The sequence below is a fragment of the Palaemon carinicauda genome, chromosome 4, assembly GCF_036898095.1.
Source record: "Palaemon carinicauda isolate YSFRI2023 chromosome 4, ASM3689809v2, whole genome shotgun sequence".
Taxonomy (NCBI): domain Eukaryota; kingdom Metazoa; phylum Arthropoda; class Malacostraca; order Decapoda; family Palaemonidae; genus Palaemon; species Palaemon carinicauda.
Genome location: NC_090728.1, coordinates 193,322,377 through 193,342,376, shown reverse-complemented (window position 1 = coordinate 193,342,376; position 20,000 = coordinate 193,322,377). Strand labels below are relative to the sequence as shown.

The 20,000-nt window shown below is 34.6% G+C and overlaps 1 protein-coding gene across 1 annotated transcript in view; it reads right to left on the bottom strand.

The window, feature by feature from the left end:
• The window catches only part of LOC137639811 (junctional adhesion molecule B-like), a 50,843-nt gene that overhangs the window by 12,473 nt on the left and 18,370 nt on the right, over nucleotides 1-20,000 (bottom strand). The window contains 1 exon segment of the mRNA XM_068372053.1: nucleotides 10,314-10,448. Within this exon segment, the coding sequence (XP_068228154.1) occupies nucleotides 10,314-10,448 (135 nt within the window).

Genomic DNA, 20,000 nt, shown 5'->3' with positions numbered 1-20,000 from the left:
TTTTCAATCAACAAAATATTAAATTCATCGGGGATCTATGAAAAACCATGACGTATGATTTGTTCTATACATTAAGTATCTATTTTTAATCAACAGGATATATATGACGTTGGTGATCTATGGAAAAGTAATGAACTTCAGTTTGGGATCTATGGAAATTGACGACGTGTATTCTGTTATCTGAACAACTTAACTATCTATTTTTAATCAGTAGGATATATATATGACGTTGGTGATCTATGGAAAAGTAATGAACTTCAGTTTGGGATCTATGGAAATCGACGAAGTGTATTCTGTTATCTGAAAAACTTAACTATCTATTCCTAATCAACAGGTCCATATATACTGGCTGCACTGTTAAAAAACATTAACCTTAATCGGAAATTATCCGTAAAAATATACTGCTCTCAGCCGTATTTCAGTAAAATACATGCGACCATAATTTTTACCCTACTTTGTTATTATATTTCATGGGTTGGTGACCCTAATATGACCCTGAATGTCAATATATCCGTTTTTAAAACGGTAAATTCCTGGCAAAATTAATTCCAGGACTTTTTAATGGTTTTTAGGGTAAAATTTTAAGTGTAAAATATGGAAAAGTATGACGAATTTTCTGTTATCTTAAACCTTAACTATCTATTTTCGATCAACAGGACAATATATCTAGTGGTTGATATATGGAAAAGTATGATGCATATCTTGTTATCTAGAACCCTCAACTATGTAATTTTAATCAACAGCGCAATATACTCTATGGGTGATATATGGAAAAGTATAACGAATATTCTGTTATCTAGAACCTTCAACTATGTAATTTTAATCAACAGGGCAATATATTCTATGGGTGATATATGGAAAAGTATAAGGAATATCTTGTTGTCTATAACCTTTAACTATGTCGTTTTAATCCACAGCACAATATATTCTATGGGTGATATACGGGAAAATATAACGAATATTATGTTATCAAAAACCCTTAACCATGTCGTTTTAATCCACAGCACAATATATTCTATGGGTGATATACGGGAAAATATAACGAATATTATGTTATCAAAAACCCTTAACCATGTCATTTTAATCCACAGCACAATATATTCTATGGGTGATATACGGGAAAATATAACGAATATTATGTTATCAAAAACCCTTAACCATGTCATTTTAATCCACAGCACAATATATTCTATGGGTGATATACGGGAAAATATAACGAATATTATGTTATCAAAAACCCTTAACCATGTCATTTTAATCCACAGCACAATATATTCTATGGGTGATATACGGGAAAATATAACGAATATTATGTTATCAAAAACCCTTAACCATGTCATTTTAATCCACAGCACAATATATTCTATGGGTGATATACGGGAAAATATAACGAATATTATGTTATCAAAAACCCTTAACCATGTCATTTTAATCCACAGCACAATATATTCTATGGGTGATATACGGGAAAATATAACGAATATTATGTTATCAAAAACCCTTAACCATGTCATTTTAATCCACAGCACAATATATTCTATGGGTGATATACGGGAAAATATAACGAATATTATGTTATCAAAAACCCTTAACCATGTCATTTTAATCCACAGCACAATATATTCTATGGGTGATATACGGGAAAATATAACGAATATTATGTTATCAAAAACCCTTAACCATGTCATTTTAATCCACAGCACAATATATTCTATGGGTGATATACGGGAAAATATAACGAATATTATGTTATCAAAAACCCTTAACCATGTCATTTTAATCCACAGCACAATATATTCTATGGGTGATATACGGGAAAATATAACGAATATTATGTTATCAAAAACCCTTAACCATGTCATTTTAATCCACAGCACAATATATTCTATGGGTGATATACGGGAAAATATAACGAATATTATGTTATCAAAAACCCTTAACCATGTCATTTTAATCCACAGCGCAATATATTCTATGGGTGATATACGGGAAAATATAACGAATATTATGTTATCAAAAACCCTTAACCATGTCATTTTAATCCACAGCGCAATATATTCTATGGGTGATATACGGGAAAATATAACGAATATTATGTTATCAAAAACCCTTAACCATGTCATTTTAATCCACAGCGCAATATATTCTATGGGTGATATACGGGAAAATATAACGAATATTATGTTATCAAAAACCCTTAACCATGTCATTTTAATCCACAGGGCAATATATTCTATGGGTGATATACGGGAAAATATAACGAATATTATGTTATCAAAAACCCTTAACCATGTCATTTTAATCCACAGGGCAATATATTCTATGGGTGATATACGGGAAAATATAACGAATATTATGTTATCAAAAACCCTTAACCATGTCATTTTAATCCACAGCACAATATATTCTATGGGTGATATACGGGAAAATATAACGAATATTATGTTATCAAAAACCCTTAACCATGTCATTTTAATCCACAGCGCAATATATTCTATGGGTGATATACGGGAAAATATAACGAATATTATGTTATCAAAAACCCTTAACCATGTCATTTTAATCAACAGGGCAATATATTCTATGGGTGATATACGGGAAAATATAACGAATATTATGTTATCAAAAACCCTTAACCATGTCATTTTAATCCACAGCACAATATATTCTATGGGTGATATACGGGAAAATATAACGAATATTATGTTATCAAAAACCCTTAACCATGTCATTTTAATCAACAGGGCAATATATTCTATGGGTGATATACGGGAAAATATAACGAATATTATGTTATCAAAAACCCTTAACCATGTCATTTTAATCCACAGCACAATATATTCTATGGGTGATATACGGAAAAGCATAACGAATATTCTGTTATCTAGAACCTTTAACTATGTCATTTTAATCAACAGGGCAATATATTCTATGGGTGATATATGGAAAAGTATAAGGAATATCTTGTTGTCTATAACCCTTAACTATGTAATTTTAATCAACAGGGCAACAATAATTCTATGGTTAATATATGGAAAAATATAAGGAATATCTTGTTGTCTATAATTAACTATGTCATTCTAATCAACAGGGCAACAATAATTCTATGGGTAATATATGGAAAGATATAACTATACTCAATACCCGAGACCTTAAATGAACATCTTACGCCGCCCTTCAGAACTTGCCTCCTGCAGGAGAGGACTGAGGGCCCTCGTCGTATGCGGACAAAAGCATCTCGAGGAGCCTTCAAGTATTCCAAAACAATGCTTAGGGACCCAAAGAATGCTTAGAGGCCTGACAAGCATCATAGAGGAACACAGCATATGAAAAGAGACTTTACACGCTGACGCCGACATCAAACCACGTCATTGAATTACCCGTTCAAAAGGGGTGATGGTGTATTCAATAATTTCTATACTTTGGTCGACTCTACAGTAAGATATTTGTATTTTTACCTTTTTATATTTTAAGAATTATTTATTAATTTCAGTATATCTATTCCCCTACAAGTTTCATAATTGACTTCCTCTTGTTTTGTTAAAGTTTTCATAGGAAATATTTATTTTAATGTTGTTACTGTTCTTGAAATATTTGGTTTTCTTTATTTCCTTTCCTCACTGGGCTATTTTCCCTGTTGGGGCCCCTGGGCTTATAGCGTCCTGCTTTTCCAACTAGGGTTATAGCTATCAAGTGATAATGATAATAATAATAATAATAATAATAATAAAATAAACTAAAAAAAGCCTCCTGGCTAGTACAGTGCTAACGTGTTTGCCTAGCATTCGCATGGCAGCATATCGATCCCCGCCCAGGACTGTGAGTTTAAGCCGTTTACTAGGGAGGCCACTGCTGTGGAAGGGCACCACAGTGGAGGGGGGGGGGGAATTGGGCTTGCCCGGCTGACGTACTGGTGAGTATCTATTCTGATGGAACTGGAACCAGACACCTTTAACCTTTGAAATTTTTTTTTATTTTCTTTGCTTTTATCTTCCCTGACTGGTGATCGCCAGACTGGGATTCGAGTCCCACTAAAACTCGTTAGTTTATTTGGTCGCTGCAACCTCACCATCCTTGTGAGCTAACGATGCAGGGTTTGGGGGAGCCTATAGGTCTATCTGCTGAGTCATCAGCAGCCATTGCCTGGCCCTCCTTTGTCCAAGCTTGGACATTGGACATGGTCCTGGGTCATTGCCCTGCTCGATTGTGCAGTATCACTGTCCCTTTCCCCTGCCATTCATGAGCGGCCTTTAAACCTTTATGTTCTCTAACCTCGTGAAATTGGATAGAGAGGGGCTTGGGCGCTGATCATATGTATATATGGTCAGTCTCTAGGGCATTGTCCTGCTCGATTGTGCAATATCACTGTCCCTTTCCCCTGCCATTCATGAGCGGCCTTTAAACCTTTATGTTCTCTAACCTCGTGAAATTGGATAGAGAGGGGCTTGGGCGCTGATCATATGTATATATGGTCAGTCTCTAGGGCATTGTCCTGCTCGATTGTGCAATATCACTGTCCCTTTCCCCTGCCATTCATGAACGGCCTTTAAACCTCTATGTTCTCTAACCTCGTGAAATTGGATGGAGAGGGGGCTTGGGCGCTGATCATAGTTGTATATGGTCAGTCTCTGGGGCATTATCCCGCTCGATTGTGCAATATCACTGTCCCTTTCCCCTGCCATTCATGAACGACCTTTAAACCTTTATGTTCTCTAACCTCGTGAAATTGGAAGGAGAGGGGGTGGGCGCTGATCATAGTTGTATATAGTCAGTCTCTGGGTCATTGTCCCGCTCGATTGTGCAATATCACTGTCCCTTTCCCCTGCCATTCATGAACGACCTTTAAACCTTTATGTTCTTTAACCTCGTGAAACCCGGAAGAAAAAAATATAATGAGATCATTCAGCTTCATTTAATACAACTATTCCGAGAAATTACCTCACTCTTGTAGAGAAATCCAAATAGCCGAACTTGTGCAGTTTCACTTGTGGGGAAATCGCCTCGAAATTTCAATTCGTATATTTATTCTGGACTCTGGAAAGTAATGAATTGATTCTGCTTTGCGGAACGCTTGAGGCCAAGCAACGGGAAGTTGAAATTGTGGGTCCAAAGACCTTAGAGTTTGGAAAGTATTTTCGGAAAAGTTTTCTTAGTGGTTCTTTTCTTATAGCATAATAAATGATGCTCCTTTTGCAACGATATTAATATCTTATCCGTAAATACACTACATTACTACATTGATATATTTACATTTAATTTTCCTTGCAATCTTCTAAGGCAATCCAAAGTAATATACTTGTTTGATTAAGAACTGAAAAATTAACTGGATAATATATATATATATATATATATATATATATATATATATATATATATATATATATACATATATATATATATATATATATACATATATATATATATATATTGCACATTTAGACGTGTTTTTCATATTCAAATAACCCATATATATTTTTGATACATTCTTTCTTCGTGGCCAAGTGGTTTAGTCACTGTCTATACAAGCTTGCCGACCAGGGTTCGATTCCCGGCCGGTCACAAGCTCTTGTCTTTGTGTGATTTCGCCTGGGGCTCTGATCCCGAGGTCGTTAAGAGAATCCAGACATTAATGTATCAAAAATATATATGGCTTATTTGAATATATATATATATATATATATATATATATATATATATATATATATATATATATATATATATATATCCCTTTCTGAGCGGGGATACCTAAACAGGGTGAAAGAGTTAGTGTATCGCAATGATCAGCAGAGCTGTAATAGTCAGGCTAATCTATACTACGTTGGTTGGCTGCGAGCGATCAGACTAAAATCTCCTACCATCACCAATCTGCAATGGCCAAATCCCAGACAGAAACAAGGACATGACTGAGGCTTTTGTCCTGCAGTGGAATAGAAACGGTTTCCTTTGTTGTTGTATACAGACAGTACTAAATTGGATCCTTCTTTCTGGTTACGGCTCATTTTCCCTATGCCTACATAAACACTGAAGAGTCTGGCCTATTCTTTACATATTCTCCTCTGTCCTTATACACCTGACAACACAGATTACCAAACAATTTTTCTTCACTGAAGGGGTTACTGCACTGTAATTGTTCAGTGGCCACTTTCCTCTTGGTAAGGGTAAAAGATACTCTTTGGCTATGGTAAGCAGCTGTTCTAGGAGAAGGACACTCCAAAATCAAACCATTGTTCTCTAGTCTTAGTTAGTGCCATAGCCTCTGTACCATGGTCTTCTACTGTCTTGGGTTAGAGTTCTCTTGGTTGAGGTTACACTCGAGTACACTTTTTTATCTTATTTCTCTTCCGCTTGTTTTCTTCAAGTTTTCATAGTTTATATAGGAGATATTTATATTAATGTTTCTCTTCTTAAGTTTTATTTTCAGTTTTTCCTTTCCTCCCTGAAGTATTTTTCCCAGTTGGGGCCCCTGGGCTTATAGCATCCTGCTTTTCCAACTAGGGTTGTAGCTTAGCAAGTAATAATAATAATAATAATAATAATAATAATAATAATAATATAGATTCAGGTTTTTGTGTGTCAAATATTAATCTAGAATGGAATTGTTAGGACATGCCTTTCTCCCCTCTAGTTTCGACCTACCAAAGTCGACTGACAATCAGGTACTATTTCAATCTATAGGGAGCGAGCCACATTAGAATTAAGCGAAATAAGGTTGTGGTGGCCTGTTGGTAACGTCCTTGGCTGGTGTTCGCCTGATTAGGGTGCAAGTTCTGCTCAAACTCGTTAGTTCCTTTGGTCGCTGCAACCTCAACATCCTTGTGAGCTAAGGATGGGGGATTGAGTGAGCCTATAAGTCTTTCTTCTGAGTCATCAGCACCCATTGCCTGGCCCACCTTGGTCCTAGCTTGGTAGTTTATAGGCTACTGTCCTGCTTGCTACGGCAATGTCACTGTCCCTTGCCTCTTCCATTCATGAGTGGCCTTTAAACCTTTAAACCTCATTAAGGTACTATATGTGAGACTTTGATCAATAAGACAGTGAGAAGGGTGTCATTGCTTCTTTAGAGCCACCCTCTATCATATTATTACCTCCGCCAACTATGTTGGAAGGAGGTTATGTTTTACCGCCTGTTTGAGTGTGTGTTTGTTTGTGAACAGCTTCCTGGCTACAGTTTTAATCGTAGAGTAATGAAACTTGCTGGGATAAGCTGTTATGTAAAAAGCTGGAAATTGATAAATTTTGGAAGGTCAAGGTCAAAGGTTAAGGGCATGGTCAAGAAAAATGTCCAATTCACGTAATCAGCCACATCTTTGGACATCGTTGTCACAGAGACTTCAAACTTGATTCAGATCCGAGTGTATGAAAATCCACGCTAATTAGTACATTTTAATATCAAAGGCCAAGGCCGTGGCGGAGGTCTGCGCTCTACTGAGTGCCCCTCTAGTTATTGATGTAATCTACTCACTCAGTGCATCCTTATACTAATTTCATTGTGTCATTACAACACCATGACCTGAAAAATAATTTGACGTACTCAAAAAAAAAAAAAAAAGAAAGAAAGAAAAAAAAATCTCAGGAACAATATACTCGAGGAAAAACCCATTAATGTCCTCCCAAACACATACATTGTCCCAAACACCTATAAACCCACCAATAAAAACATCTATACCTATATAACACCTATATCCCCCCAAAAAAATGGATGACCAGAAAACACTCAGCGTTACCGATAAAAATACCTCGGTCTTGGAAGAAACCTATTATTATTATTATTATTATTATTATTATTATTATTATTATTATAACAATTACGTTTCAGAAAAAGAAGTTTAGCTTTGGAAAAAACTCATACCTCCAGGGAAAAAAGTCTAATTAGGAAAAAAAAATTACCTACATTGAAAAAAAGTCCAGTTAGGGAAAAAACAAATACGTACATGGGAAAAAAAGTCTGTTTGGGAAAAAAATAACTACATGGAAAAAAGTCTAGTTAGGAAAAAACCAATACGTACATGAGAAAAAAAGTCTAGTTAGGGGAAAAATAACTACATGAGAAAAAAGTCTAATTAGGGGAAAAAATACCTACATGGGAAAAAAGTCTAGTTAAGGAAAAAACAAATACCTACATGGGAAAAAAGTCCAGTTAGGTAAAATACAAATACCTACATGGGAAAAAAGTCTAGTTAAGGGAAAAAATAACTACATGGGAAAAGAGTCTAGTTAGGAAAAAATAAATATGTACAAGGGAAAAAAGTCTAGTTGGGAAAAAATACCTACATGGGAAAAAAGTCAAATTAGGGAAAAAAATAACCTACATGGGAAAAAAGTCTAGTTAGGGAAAAAATACCTACATGGGAAAAAAACCTAGTTAGGGAAAAAATACTTACATGTGAAAAAAGTCTAGATAGGAAAAAATACCTACATGGGAAAAAAGTCTAATTAGTGAAAAAAATAACCTACATGGGAAAAAATTCTAATTAGGGAAAAAAATAACCTACATGGGAAAAAAGCCTAATTAGGGAAAATAAATACCTACATGGGAAGAAAGTCTAATTAGGGAAAAAATACCTACATAGGAAAAAAAGTCTCTAAATAGGGAAAAAAATAACCTAGAGGGGAAAAAAGTCTATTTAGGGAAAAAACAAATCCATATAAATAAATAAACACCTCCAGGGAAAAAACCCAATCATGTTTCCATCCCGCCAATCAAGAAGTCATCATTTATATAATTAATGGGAATCATAAAATTATATATTATTAACGGGAATCGTTAAACTAATTATGCTAAAAATAATAGTTCTGACCAGTACATTTGTTAATATATATTGAAAGGTATTTTAGAGATAATTTGTACCGGACCGTTAAACTAATTATTCTAAAATGTAGTTCTAAACTGTACGTTGGTTAAAATATATAATTAAAAAGGCATTTTAGAGATGATATTAGACATGTACAATCAATGAAAGAACAATGCTCTCTCTCTCTCTCTCTCTCTCTCTCTCTCTCTCTCTCTCTCTCTCTCTCTCTCTCTCTCTCTCTCTCTATATATATATATATATATATATATATATATATATATATATATATGTATATATATACATACACAAATATGTATATATAAATATATATATATATATATATATATATATATATGTGTGTGGGTGTGTATGTATGTATATATATATATTCATATATATACATATATATATGTATATATATATACATACACACATATGTATATATATATATATATATGGGTGTATGTATATATATATACATATATATGTATACATATATACATATGTGTGTATGTATATACAGTATATATATATATATATATATATATATATATATATATATATATATATATATACATATATATAATTTCTGATGAATCATAAAACTAATTCTAAAAAATCAGCTCTAAACTGTACGTCGTAACATAACAATTAATCCCTGAAAGTTTCACTACTCTATGAGTAAAATTTCTCGACCGTGACCTTGACCTTTGACCTAGGATTTTGAAAATTGAATCATTTCAACGTCTCAACATAACAAATAATCACTGAAAGTTTCACTACTCTATGAGTAAAATTTCTCGACCGTGACCTTTGACCTAGGATTTTGAAAATTGAATCAGTTCCACGTCTCCGCATAAAAGTTAATCGCTAAAAGTTTCACTACTCTATGAGCAAAATTGAAAAGTTTCACTACTCTATGAGCAAAATTGAAAAGTTTCACTACTCTATGAGCAAAATTGAAAAGTTTCACTACTCTATGAGCAAAATTGAAAAGTTTCACTACTCTATGAGCAAAATTGTGGTCAGGAAGGTGTTCACTCACAAACAAACAAACAAATACAAACAAATACAAACATAACCTCCTCTCAACTTCATTAGCGGAGGTAATAAACGGAATTCTGAACTGTATATAAGAAACATTACAAAAAACCAAATTCAGAATTTCTCAGCAAATAAAAAAATATGTAAACCGAAAAAACTAATAATTGGACATAAAATGCAATTCTAAATTCCTCAGCAAATGAAAAAATATTTACGTAAAAAATGGAAAAAACGTAATTCATAATTTCACAATAAGAAAATGTTATGTAAAAAAAACCCACAGACACAAGAAATAGACCAAAAAAAAAAAAAAAAAAAATTCTGAATTTCAAAGTCAATAATAAGTCATGTAAACAGAAAAACAAAACAATTTTGATTTTAGATGAATAAGAAAACATTAAGTAAACAGAAACCAACCAACAAACGAGTGAATGTAATTACGTATGCTTAAAAAAAAAAAACAATCGAATCTCTTACATGTTCAATATAACATTCAATGGATATCGTGGATCCAGTGTCGATGTGGTACTCTCCATTTCCAGGGATGACAGCCCTCGGCACAATAACGTCCAAGTTGACCAGACGGGATAGGAGGCCTCCGCCCGTCGATATCTGTCAGGGAAAAAGAAAGACAATGTGATTGGTGTAACAATAAAGAAATAGAAGAACATTCAAGATACTACCGCTAGAGGGTTGTGCTGTCTTTAGACTGGTCAGACAAAGCAAGAAATAGAAGAACACACAAGATATTACAGCTATAGAGTTGTGGGGTCTTTTCACTGGTCAGACAAAGGAAGAAATAGAAGGATACTACTGCTAGAGAGTTATGGGGTCTTTTGACTGGTCAGACAAAGCAAGAAATAGAAAAACACTCAAGATACTACCGCTAGAGAGTTATGGGGTCTTTTCACTGGTCAGACAAAGCAAGAAATAGAAGGTCACTCAAGATACTACCGCTAGAGAGTTGTGGGGTCTTTTCACTGGTCAGACAAAGCAAGAAATAGAAGAACATTCAGGATAATACCGCTAGAGAGTTATGGGGTCTTTTGACTGGTCAGACAAAGCAAGAAATAGAAGAACACTCAAGATACTACCGCTAGAGAGTTGTGGGGTCTTTTGACTGGTCAGACAAAGCAAGAAATAGAACATTCAGGATAATACCGCTAGAGAGTTATGGGGTCTTTTCACTGGTCAGACAAAGCAAGAAATAGAAGGCCACTCAAGATACTACCGCTAGAGAGTTGTGGGGTCTTTTGACTGGTCAGATAAAGCAAGAAATAGAAGGCCACTCAAGATACTACCGCTAGAGAGTTGTGGGGTCTTTTGACTGGTCAGATAAAGCAAGAAATAGAAGAACACTCAAGATACTACCGCTAGAGAGTTGTGGGGTCGTTTGACTGGTCAGACAAAGCAAGAAATAGAAAAAAACACTCAAGATACTACCGCTAGAGAGTTATGTGGTCTTTTGACTGGTCAGACAAAGCAAGGAATAGAAGGCCACTCAAGATACTAACTGCTAGAGTTATGGGGTCTTTTGACTGGTCAGATAAAGCAAGAAATAGAAGAACACTCAAGATACTACCGCTAGAGAGTTGTGGGGTCTTTTCACTGGTCAGACAAAGCAAGAAATAGAAGGCCACTCAAGATACTACCGCTAGAGAGTTGTGGGGTCTTTTGACTGGTCAGATAAAGCAAGAAATAGAAGAACACTCAAGATACTACCGCTAGAGAGTTGTGGGGTCTTTTGACTGGTCAGATAAAGCAAGAAATAGAAGAACACTCAAGATACTACCGCTAGAGAGTTGTGGGGTCTTTTGACTGGTCAGATAAAGCAAGAAATAGAAGAACACTCAAGATACTACCGCTAGAGAGTTGTTAGGTCTTTTCACTGGTCACACAAAGCAAGGAATAGAAGGCCATTCAAGATACTAACCGCTAGAGTTATGGGGTCTTTTGACTGGTCAGACAAAGCAAGAAATAGAAGAACACTCAAGATACTACCGCTAGAGAGTTATGGGTTTTTTTCACTGGTCAGATAAAGCAAGAAATAGAAGGCCACTCAAGATACTAACCGCTAGAGTTATGGGGTCTTTTGATTGGTCAGACAAAGCAAGAAATAGAAGGCCACTCAAGATACTACCACTAGAGAGTTATGGGGTCTTTTGACTGGTCAGACAAAGCAAGAAATAGAAGGCCACTCAACATACTAACCGCTAGAGTTATGGGGTCTTTTGACTGGTCAGACAAAGCAAGAAATAGAAGAACACTCAAGATACTACCGCTAGAGAGTTGTGGGGTCTTTTGACTGGTCAGACAAAGCAAGAAATAGAAGTCCACTCAAAATACTACCGCTAGAGAGTTGTGGGGTCTTTTCACTGGTCAGACAAAGCAAGAAATAGAAGAACATTCAAGATACTAACCGCTAGAGTTATGGGGTCTTTTGACTGGTCAGACAAAGCAAGGAATAGAAGGCCACTCAAGATACTACCGCTAGAGTTGTGGGGTCTTTTCACTGGTCACACAAAGGAAGAAATAGAAGGCCACTCAAGATACTAACCGCTAGAGTTATGGGGTCTTTTGACTGGTCATACAAAGCAAGAAATAGAAGAACACTCAAGATACTACTGCTAGAGAGTTGTGGGGTCTTTTCACTGGTCAGACAAAGCAAGAAATAGAAGGCCACTCAAGATACTAACCGCTAGAGTTATGGGGTCTTTTGACTGGTCAGACAAAGCAAGAAATAGAAGGCCACTCAAGATACTGACCGCTAGAGTTATGGGGTCTTTTGACTGGTCAGACAAAGCAAGAAATAGAAGAACACTGAAGATACTACCGCTAGAGAGTTTTGGGGTCTTTTCACTGGTCAGACAAAGCAAGAAATAGAAGGCCATTCAAGATACTACCGCTAGAGTTGTGGGGTCTTTTGACTGGTCAGACAGTACTATATTGGATCCTTCTCTCTGGTAACAGTTAATTTTCCTTTAGCCTGAACACATACACACACCGAATAGTCTGGCCTATTACATATTCTCTGTCCTCATACACCTATCATCACTGAGATTACCAAAATAATAATTCTCCATACCAGGGGTTACTGCACTGTAATTATTCACTGGCTACTTTCTTCCTGGTAAGGACAGAAAAGACTCTTTAGCTGTGGTAAGCAGCTCTTCTAGGGGAAGGACACTCCAAAATCAAACCATTGTTCTCTAGTCTTGGGTAGTGCCATAGCCTCTGTACCATGGTCTTCCACTGTCTTTTGTTAGAGTTCTCTTGCTTGAGGGTACACCCGGGAACACAATTCCATCAAATTTCTCTTCCTCTCGTTTTGTTAAAGTTTATATAGTTTATATAGGAGATATATATTTTAATGTTGTTACTCTTTTAAAAACATTTCTTTTTTCCTTGTTTCCTTTCCTCACTGGGATATTTTCCCTGTTGGAACCCTTTGGGGTTATAGCATCCTGCTTTTCCAACTAGGGTTATAGCTAAGCAAGTAATAATAATAATAATAATAATAATAATAATAATAATAATAATTACCTTAAAACCTTTTCCAATTTCCTTAAATTTTAAGCTAGTAAAACCAAATTACCTCAGAATTACCTTGAAACCACGAAAATGACTTCAAATTAAGGTAATTGCCTTAAAAGTTTAAACCCTGTTGTGAGCTAGGGATGGGTAGTTTGGTAAAGGCTATAATATGTCCGCCTGATAAGTCATCATCAGCCATTGCCTGGCCCTTTTTGGACTTAAATTTAATACAGATACCAATTACTTATCTAAATAATTTCTTTGTAGTCGTATATAATAAGGTAATCCTGTAAGTCCGAGATTTTTTAGTAATACTTATTAATATAATAATAATTATTATTATTATTATTATTAAGTCAGATATGTTTTAGTAATACTTATTAATATAATAATAATAATCATTATTATTATTATTATTATCAATATTACTATTATTATTATTATCATTATTACTTGCTAAGTTACAACATTAGTTGGAAAAGCAAGATGCTATGAGCCCAAGGGCTCCAACAGGGAAGATAGCCCAGTCAGGAAAGGATATAAGGAAAAAAATAAACTACAAGAGAAGTAATTAATAATTAGAATAAAATATTTTGATATCAGTAAGATATACAGAGGTCAAATATCAAATATGTCACTGTCTCTATAAGATATTCCACAAGGGAAGGAACTGACATGAATTCTGATAAAGACTTCACATAAATATCAAATCTCATAATTATACTCATTAATAATTTCTGTAAAAATGTCTAAATCTTTCTAAGATTTGATATCATATGATTCTATCATGGAATAATTCAGGTAGTATTTAAAAAGACAATTTTATAAAGATAGAAAATTGAACTCAGGCGAGATTGTTAGGAAATCTGTCCAAACCGGGCCGAATATAATTAATCATTTACAGTCTAATGAAATATCAATTTAATTTGAAACTCGATATCAAGTTAATGTATACTTTGAAATAATAATCCTACCTGTCTATATTACATATGTTTTGATGTGCTATTCTGACCTTTGTTGATGATTCAGCTGGTTTGGTCGGAAGCTGATGAATAATTATGCTTCCCATTACGTACCATCAGATATTGCAGGCAAGTATATGAACTTTCATATCTCAAAAGGCAGGCCACCTTCAGAAAGGTCTTCTGATGAGAACGTAGCACTGGTATGACATATTCAATAATTCATACATGTCCAAATGTAAAGGCACTAGACAGACTATGAACTACGCAAGACAGACTATGAACTACGCAAGAAAGACTATGAACTCCGCAAGACAGACTATGAACTCCGCAAGACAGACTATGAACTCCGCAAGAAAGACTATGAACTCCGCAAGACAGACTATGAACTCCGCAAGACAGACTATGAACTACGCAAGAAAGACAATGAACTCCGCAAGACAGACTATGAACTCCGCAAGACAGACTATGAACTACGCAAGAAAGAATATGAACTCCGCAAGACAGACTATGAACTCCGCAAGAAAGACTATGAACTCCGCAAGACAGACTATGAACTAAGCAAGAAAGACTATGAGTATGAACTACACGAGAAAGACTATGAACTCCGCAAGACAGACTATGAACTACACAGGAAAGACTATGAACTCCGCAAGACAGACTATGAACTACGCAAGAAAGACTATGAACTCCGCAAGACAGACTATGAACTCCGCAAGACAGACTATGAACTACGCAAGAAAGAATATGAACTCCGCAAGACAGACTATGAACTCCGCAAGAAAGACTATGAACTCCGCAAGACAGACTATGAACTCCGCAAGAAAGAATATGAACTCCGCAAGACAGACTATGAACTACGCAAGACAGACTATGAACTCCGCAAGACAGACTATGAACTACGCAAGAAAGACTATGAACTCCGCAAGAAAGACTATGAACTCCGCAAGACAGACTATGAACTCCGCAAGAAAGACTATGAACTCCGCAAGACAGACTATGAACTCCGCAAGACAGACTATGAACTCCGCAAGAAAGAATATGAACTCCAGAAGAAAGACTATGAACTCCGCAAGACAGACTATGAACTCCGCAAGAAAGAATATGAACTCCGCAAGACAGACTATGAACTACACAAGAAAGACTATGAACTCCGCAAGACAGACTATGAACTACGCAAGAAAGACTATGAACTCCGCAAGACAGACTATGAACTACACAAGAAAGACTATGAACTCCGCAAGACAGACTATGAACTCCGCAAGAAAGACTATGAACTCCGCAAGACAGACTATGAACTACGCAAGAAAGAATATGAACTCCGCAAGACAGACTATGAACTCCGCAAGAAAGACTATGAACTCCGCAAGACAGACTATGAACTCCGCAAGAAAGAATATGAACTCCGCAAGACAGACTATGAACTACGCAAGAAAGACTATGAACTCCGCAAGACAGACTATTAACTGCTCAAGAGAGATTATGAATATACGCAAAACATACTATGAACTAAGGGAGAAAGATTATGAGGTGCGTAAGCTGGATTTTGAGATACGAAAGACAACTAAGAATTGCGCAAGACAGACTATGAATTGACCAAGGCAAACTATGACCTGCCCTAGACTGACTATGAATTGCGCAATTAGACAGGCTATGAACCGCGCATGACTGATAATTAAAAAAAGTGTAAAACAAGTAAAGAATTCATATGATTCTGAAACAATTTTTTTTTACTAAGGGAAAAATGTTTTTAACTATAAAAAGCAGCAGAGCTCCATCAACTATACCCTTTAAAAGGAAAAAATATGAAGAATAAAAAAACTTTAAAAAATAATGGCAGTGCATCAGGAAGAGATAATAAAACTACAGAATAACAAAGAAATATGAATGTATATTTCATAAATTCTTCTGTTCAAAGGATGCATGAAGTATTATGTTGTGCCTTTCCATATATATGTGTGTGTGTAGACATATATATATATATATATATATATATATATATATATATATATATATATATATATATATATAGAAAGTATATACAGTATGCACACACACACACACACACACACATATATATATATATATATATATATATATATATATATATATATATATATATATAGCCAGTATATACAGTATTTACATACATATATATATATATATATATATATATATATATATAGCCTGTATATACAGTATATACATACATACATACATATATATATATATATATATATATATATATATATATATATATATATATATGTGGTATATATATATATATATATATATATATATATATATATATATATATATATATATATATATATATATATATATATATATATATATATATATATATATGTGTGTGTGTGTGTGTGTGTCGGTGTGTGTGTCAATGAGAGAGAGAGAGAGAGAGAGAGAGAGACAGCTTCAATCACCGTAAGATAAGAACCATCTTGCTAAGGCTCCCTCTACCTGACAATAGAGAACAGTTTTCGAGAAAAATACAAATACGGCCATTTCATATCTCTCTCTCTCTCTCTCTCTCTCTCTCTCTCTCTCTCTCTCTCTCTCTCTCTCTCTCTCTCTGTATCGTTAAGCAACCCGAACCGGTCGATTAAACACTAGGCACATACTTTTCAAGTTGGGTGAACAGAGGTATTCTCAATTTTAGGAACCCACCCGTCTCTTTCCCCGTAGAGAGAGAGAGAGAGAGAGAGAGAGAGAGAGAGAGAGAGAGAGAGAGAGAGATGATTCCAAATGTAGGATATTTTGCTGTCCTTCATACGAAACATTTCCTTGACTTCTTTGAGAGAGAGAGAGAGAGAGAGAGAGAGAGAGAGAGAGAGAGAGAGAGAGAGAGAGAGAGAGAGAGAGAGAGAGATCATTCCAAATGCAATATATTTTGCTCTCTATAGGTAACATTTCCTTGGCTTCACTGAGAGAGAGAGAGAGAGAGAGAGAGAGAGAGAGAGAGAGAGAGAGAGAGAGAGAGAGAGAGAGAGAGAGAGATAATTCCAAATGCAATATATTTTGCTCTCTATAGGTAACATTTCCTTGGCTTCACTGAGAGAGAGAGAGAGAGAGAGAGAGAGAGAGAGAGAGAGAGAGAGAGAGAGAGAGAGAGAGAGAGATATTTTGCTGTCCTTCATACGTAACATTTCCTTGGCTTCATTGAGAGAGAGAGAGAGAGAGAGAGAGAGAGAGAGAGAGAGAGAGAGAGAGAGAGAGAGAGAGAGAGAGAGAGAGAGAGATCATTCCAAATGCAAGATATTTTGCTCTCTATAAACAACATTTAACCTCACTTCATTTAGAGAGAGAGAGAGAGAGAGAGAGAGAGAGAGAGAGAGAGAGAGAGAGAGAGAGAGAGAGAGAGAGAGAGAGAGAGATCATTCCAAATGCAAGATATTTTGCTCTCCATAAATAACATTTAACTTCATTTCATTGAGAGAGAGAGAGAGAGGAGAGAGAGAGAGAGAGAGAGAGAGAGAGAGAGAGAGAGAGAGAGAGAGCGCAGGCACAAGACAATAGTATCATTTTTATATCCCCTCGACGAAGAGAAAAGACAAACTCTTATAAAAAACTACATCATAATAATGGACGTTATATTTAGTTTCTTTCATTTGAAAAAAAATATATAATACATTCTTTTGTAAAATCCCATCTCCCTTCGAAAAACTTTTGTTATTGGATTATGTTCCATCTATTCATTTATTTTTATTTATTTCATCCGTATTTTTCTCTCTTCCATTGTGCCAACCCCCAGTTCTTATTCTGTATCTCTTATTCATTGTCTGAACTTGTGTATATTCACCTATCTGGTATTGTCTATTTTTGCATTTATTTTTTTTTCTTCTTTGAAAAATCATAATTATTCTTCATTATTAATCATCTAAAAATAATCTGATAGATATTAGGAGATGGGTATGCCCACTTTATGGTCACTTCATGTGAATTAAATGCAAAAGCATGGGATCCAACAAAATATTAAAAGCAAGATATGTTCCATCCATTACTCTTTGGAATAATAATAATAATAATAATAATAATAATAATAATAATAATAATAACAACAACAACAACAACAACAACAACAACAACAACAATAATAATAGTAATGATAATAATAATTATTATTATTATTATTATTATTATTACTACTAGCTAAGCTACAACCCTAGTTGGAAAAGCAATATGCTATAAGCCCAAGGGCTCCAATATTGAGAAATAGCCCAGTGAGGAAAGGAAATAAGAAAATAAATAAATGATGACAACAAATTAACAATAAATCATTCTAAACCGTAACAACGTCAAAATAGATGTCATATATATTAAATATTAATTCATTATTGTCTAACTAACAATAAGATAAATATTAGTTTTTCATAATTCATACATCAGTAAAATATACGTATACTGAAATCATTATAAAACAAAAGCAATCAGAGATTTCAGACTTCCACCAATGAATATTACCAACATTATCCTAAAGTCTACGGACATCGCCTCCCACATTTCATATGCTGAGCGTACAGTAGATGGTATAAAGTGCAATGTTGATCCAGAATCATGATCTTGATCAGTATCCCCCTTAAAATTTTATGGTTTCTTCCGATGCATAATGTCTATCCATTGTTAAAGTTTGGTGAAGATCCAGTGAGTCAATTTGTTTTGAGGTAATCTTTGGAATGCGGATTCAAAACATCTCCAAATTCTAATGGGGTCGTCCATGACTTAAGATCTACATGTATCTGTCGTGAAATTTGCGTAAAATAATAATAATAATAATAATAATAATAATAATAATAATAATAATAATAATAATAATAGTGATAATAATAATAACAGTAATAGTAAGAATAATAATAATAATAATAAAATAATAATAATAATGATAATAATAATATTAATAATAATAACATTAATAAAATAATAATAATAATAATAATAATAATAATAATAAGAAGAAGAATAATAATATTAATAAAATAATGCTAATAATAATAATAATAATGATAATAATAATAATAATAATAATAAGAATAATAATAATATTAATAAAATAATAATAATAATAATAATAATAATAATAATAATAATAATAAGTAATCCTGCCCACAGTCGCACAGACAATTGAATAAATAATTAAATAAACCGACTCGAAAATTTAACCTCCTTGTCGGATGTATAACAGAAATCACACTTAAGGGAGTAACTATAGTCAATTCTTTTTCAGCAAGGCAGATTTGCACACGCACTGGGGGTGCCCTTTTTAGCTCGGAAAAGTTTCCTGATCGCTGATTGATTAGAATTATCTTGTCCAGCCAATCAGCGATCAGGAACCTTTTCCGAGCTAAAAGGGCACCGCTGCGAGTCGGTGCAATTGCGCCCTCATTAAAAAAAAATGAGTATAGTGTACTCATTGATATAAGAGAAAGTGAAGATAATGAATGGTAGTTTTTTCTTTTTAAAGGTAACTCATGAATGGCAGAGGCGGGGGACAGTGATTAACTATCTATACATATGATAAGCGGCCCAAACCCATTTAAACACAAAAACTAGAACCAGGGAGGGGCCAGACAATGGGCTACTGCTGATTCAGCAATTAACCTGTAGGCTCTCCCAAAACTCTCCATCTCTTTTCACATGGAGTGGTGAAGTT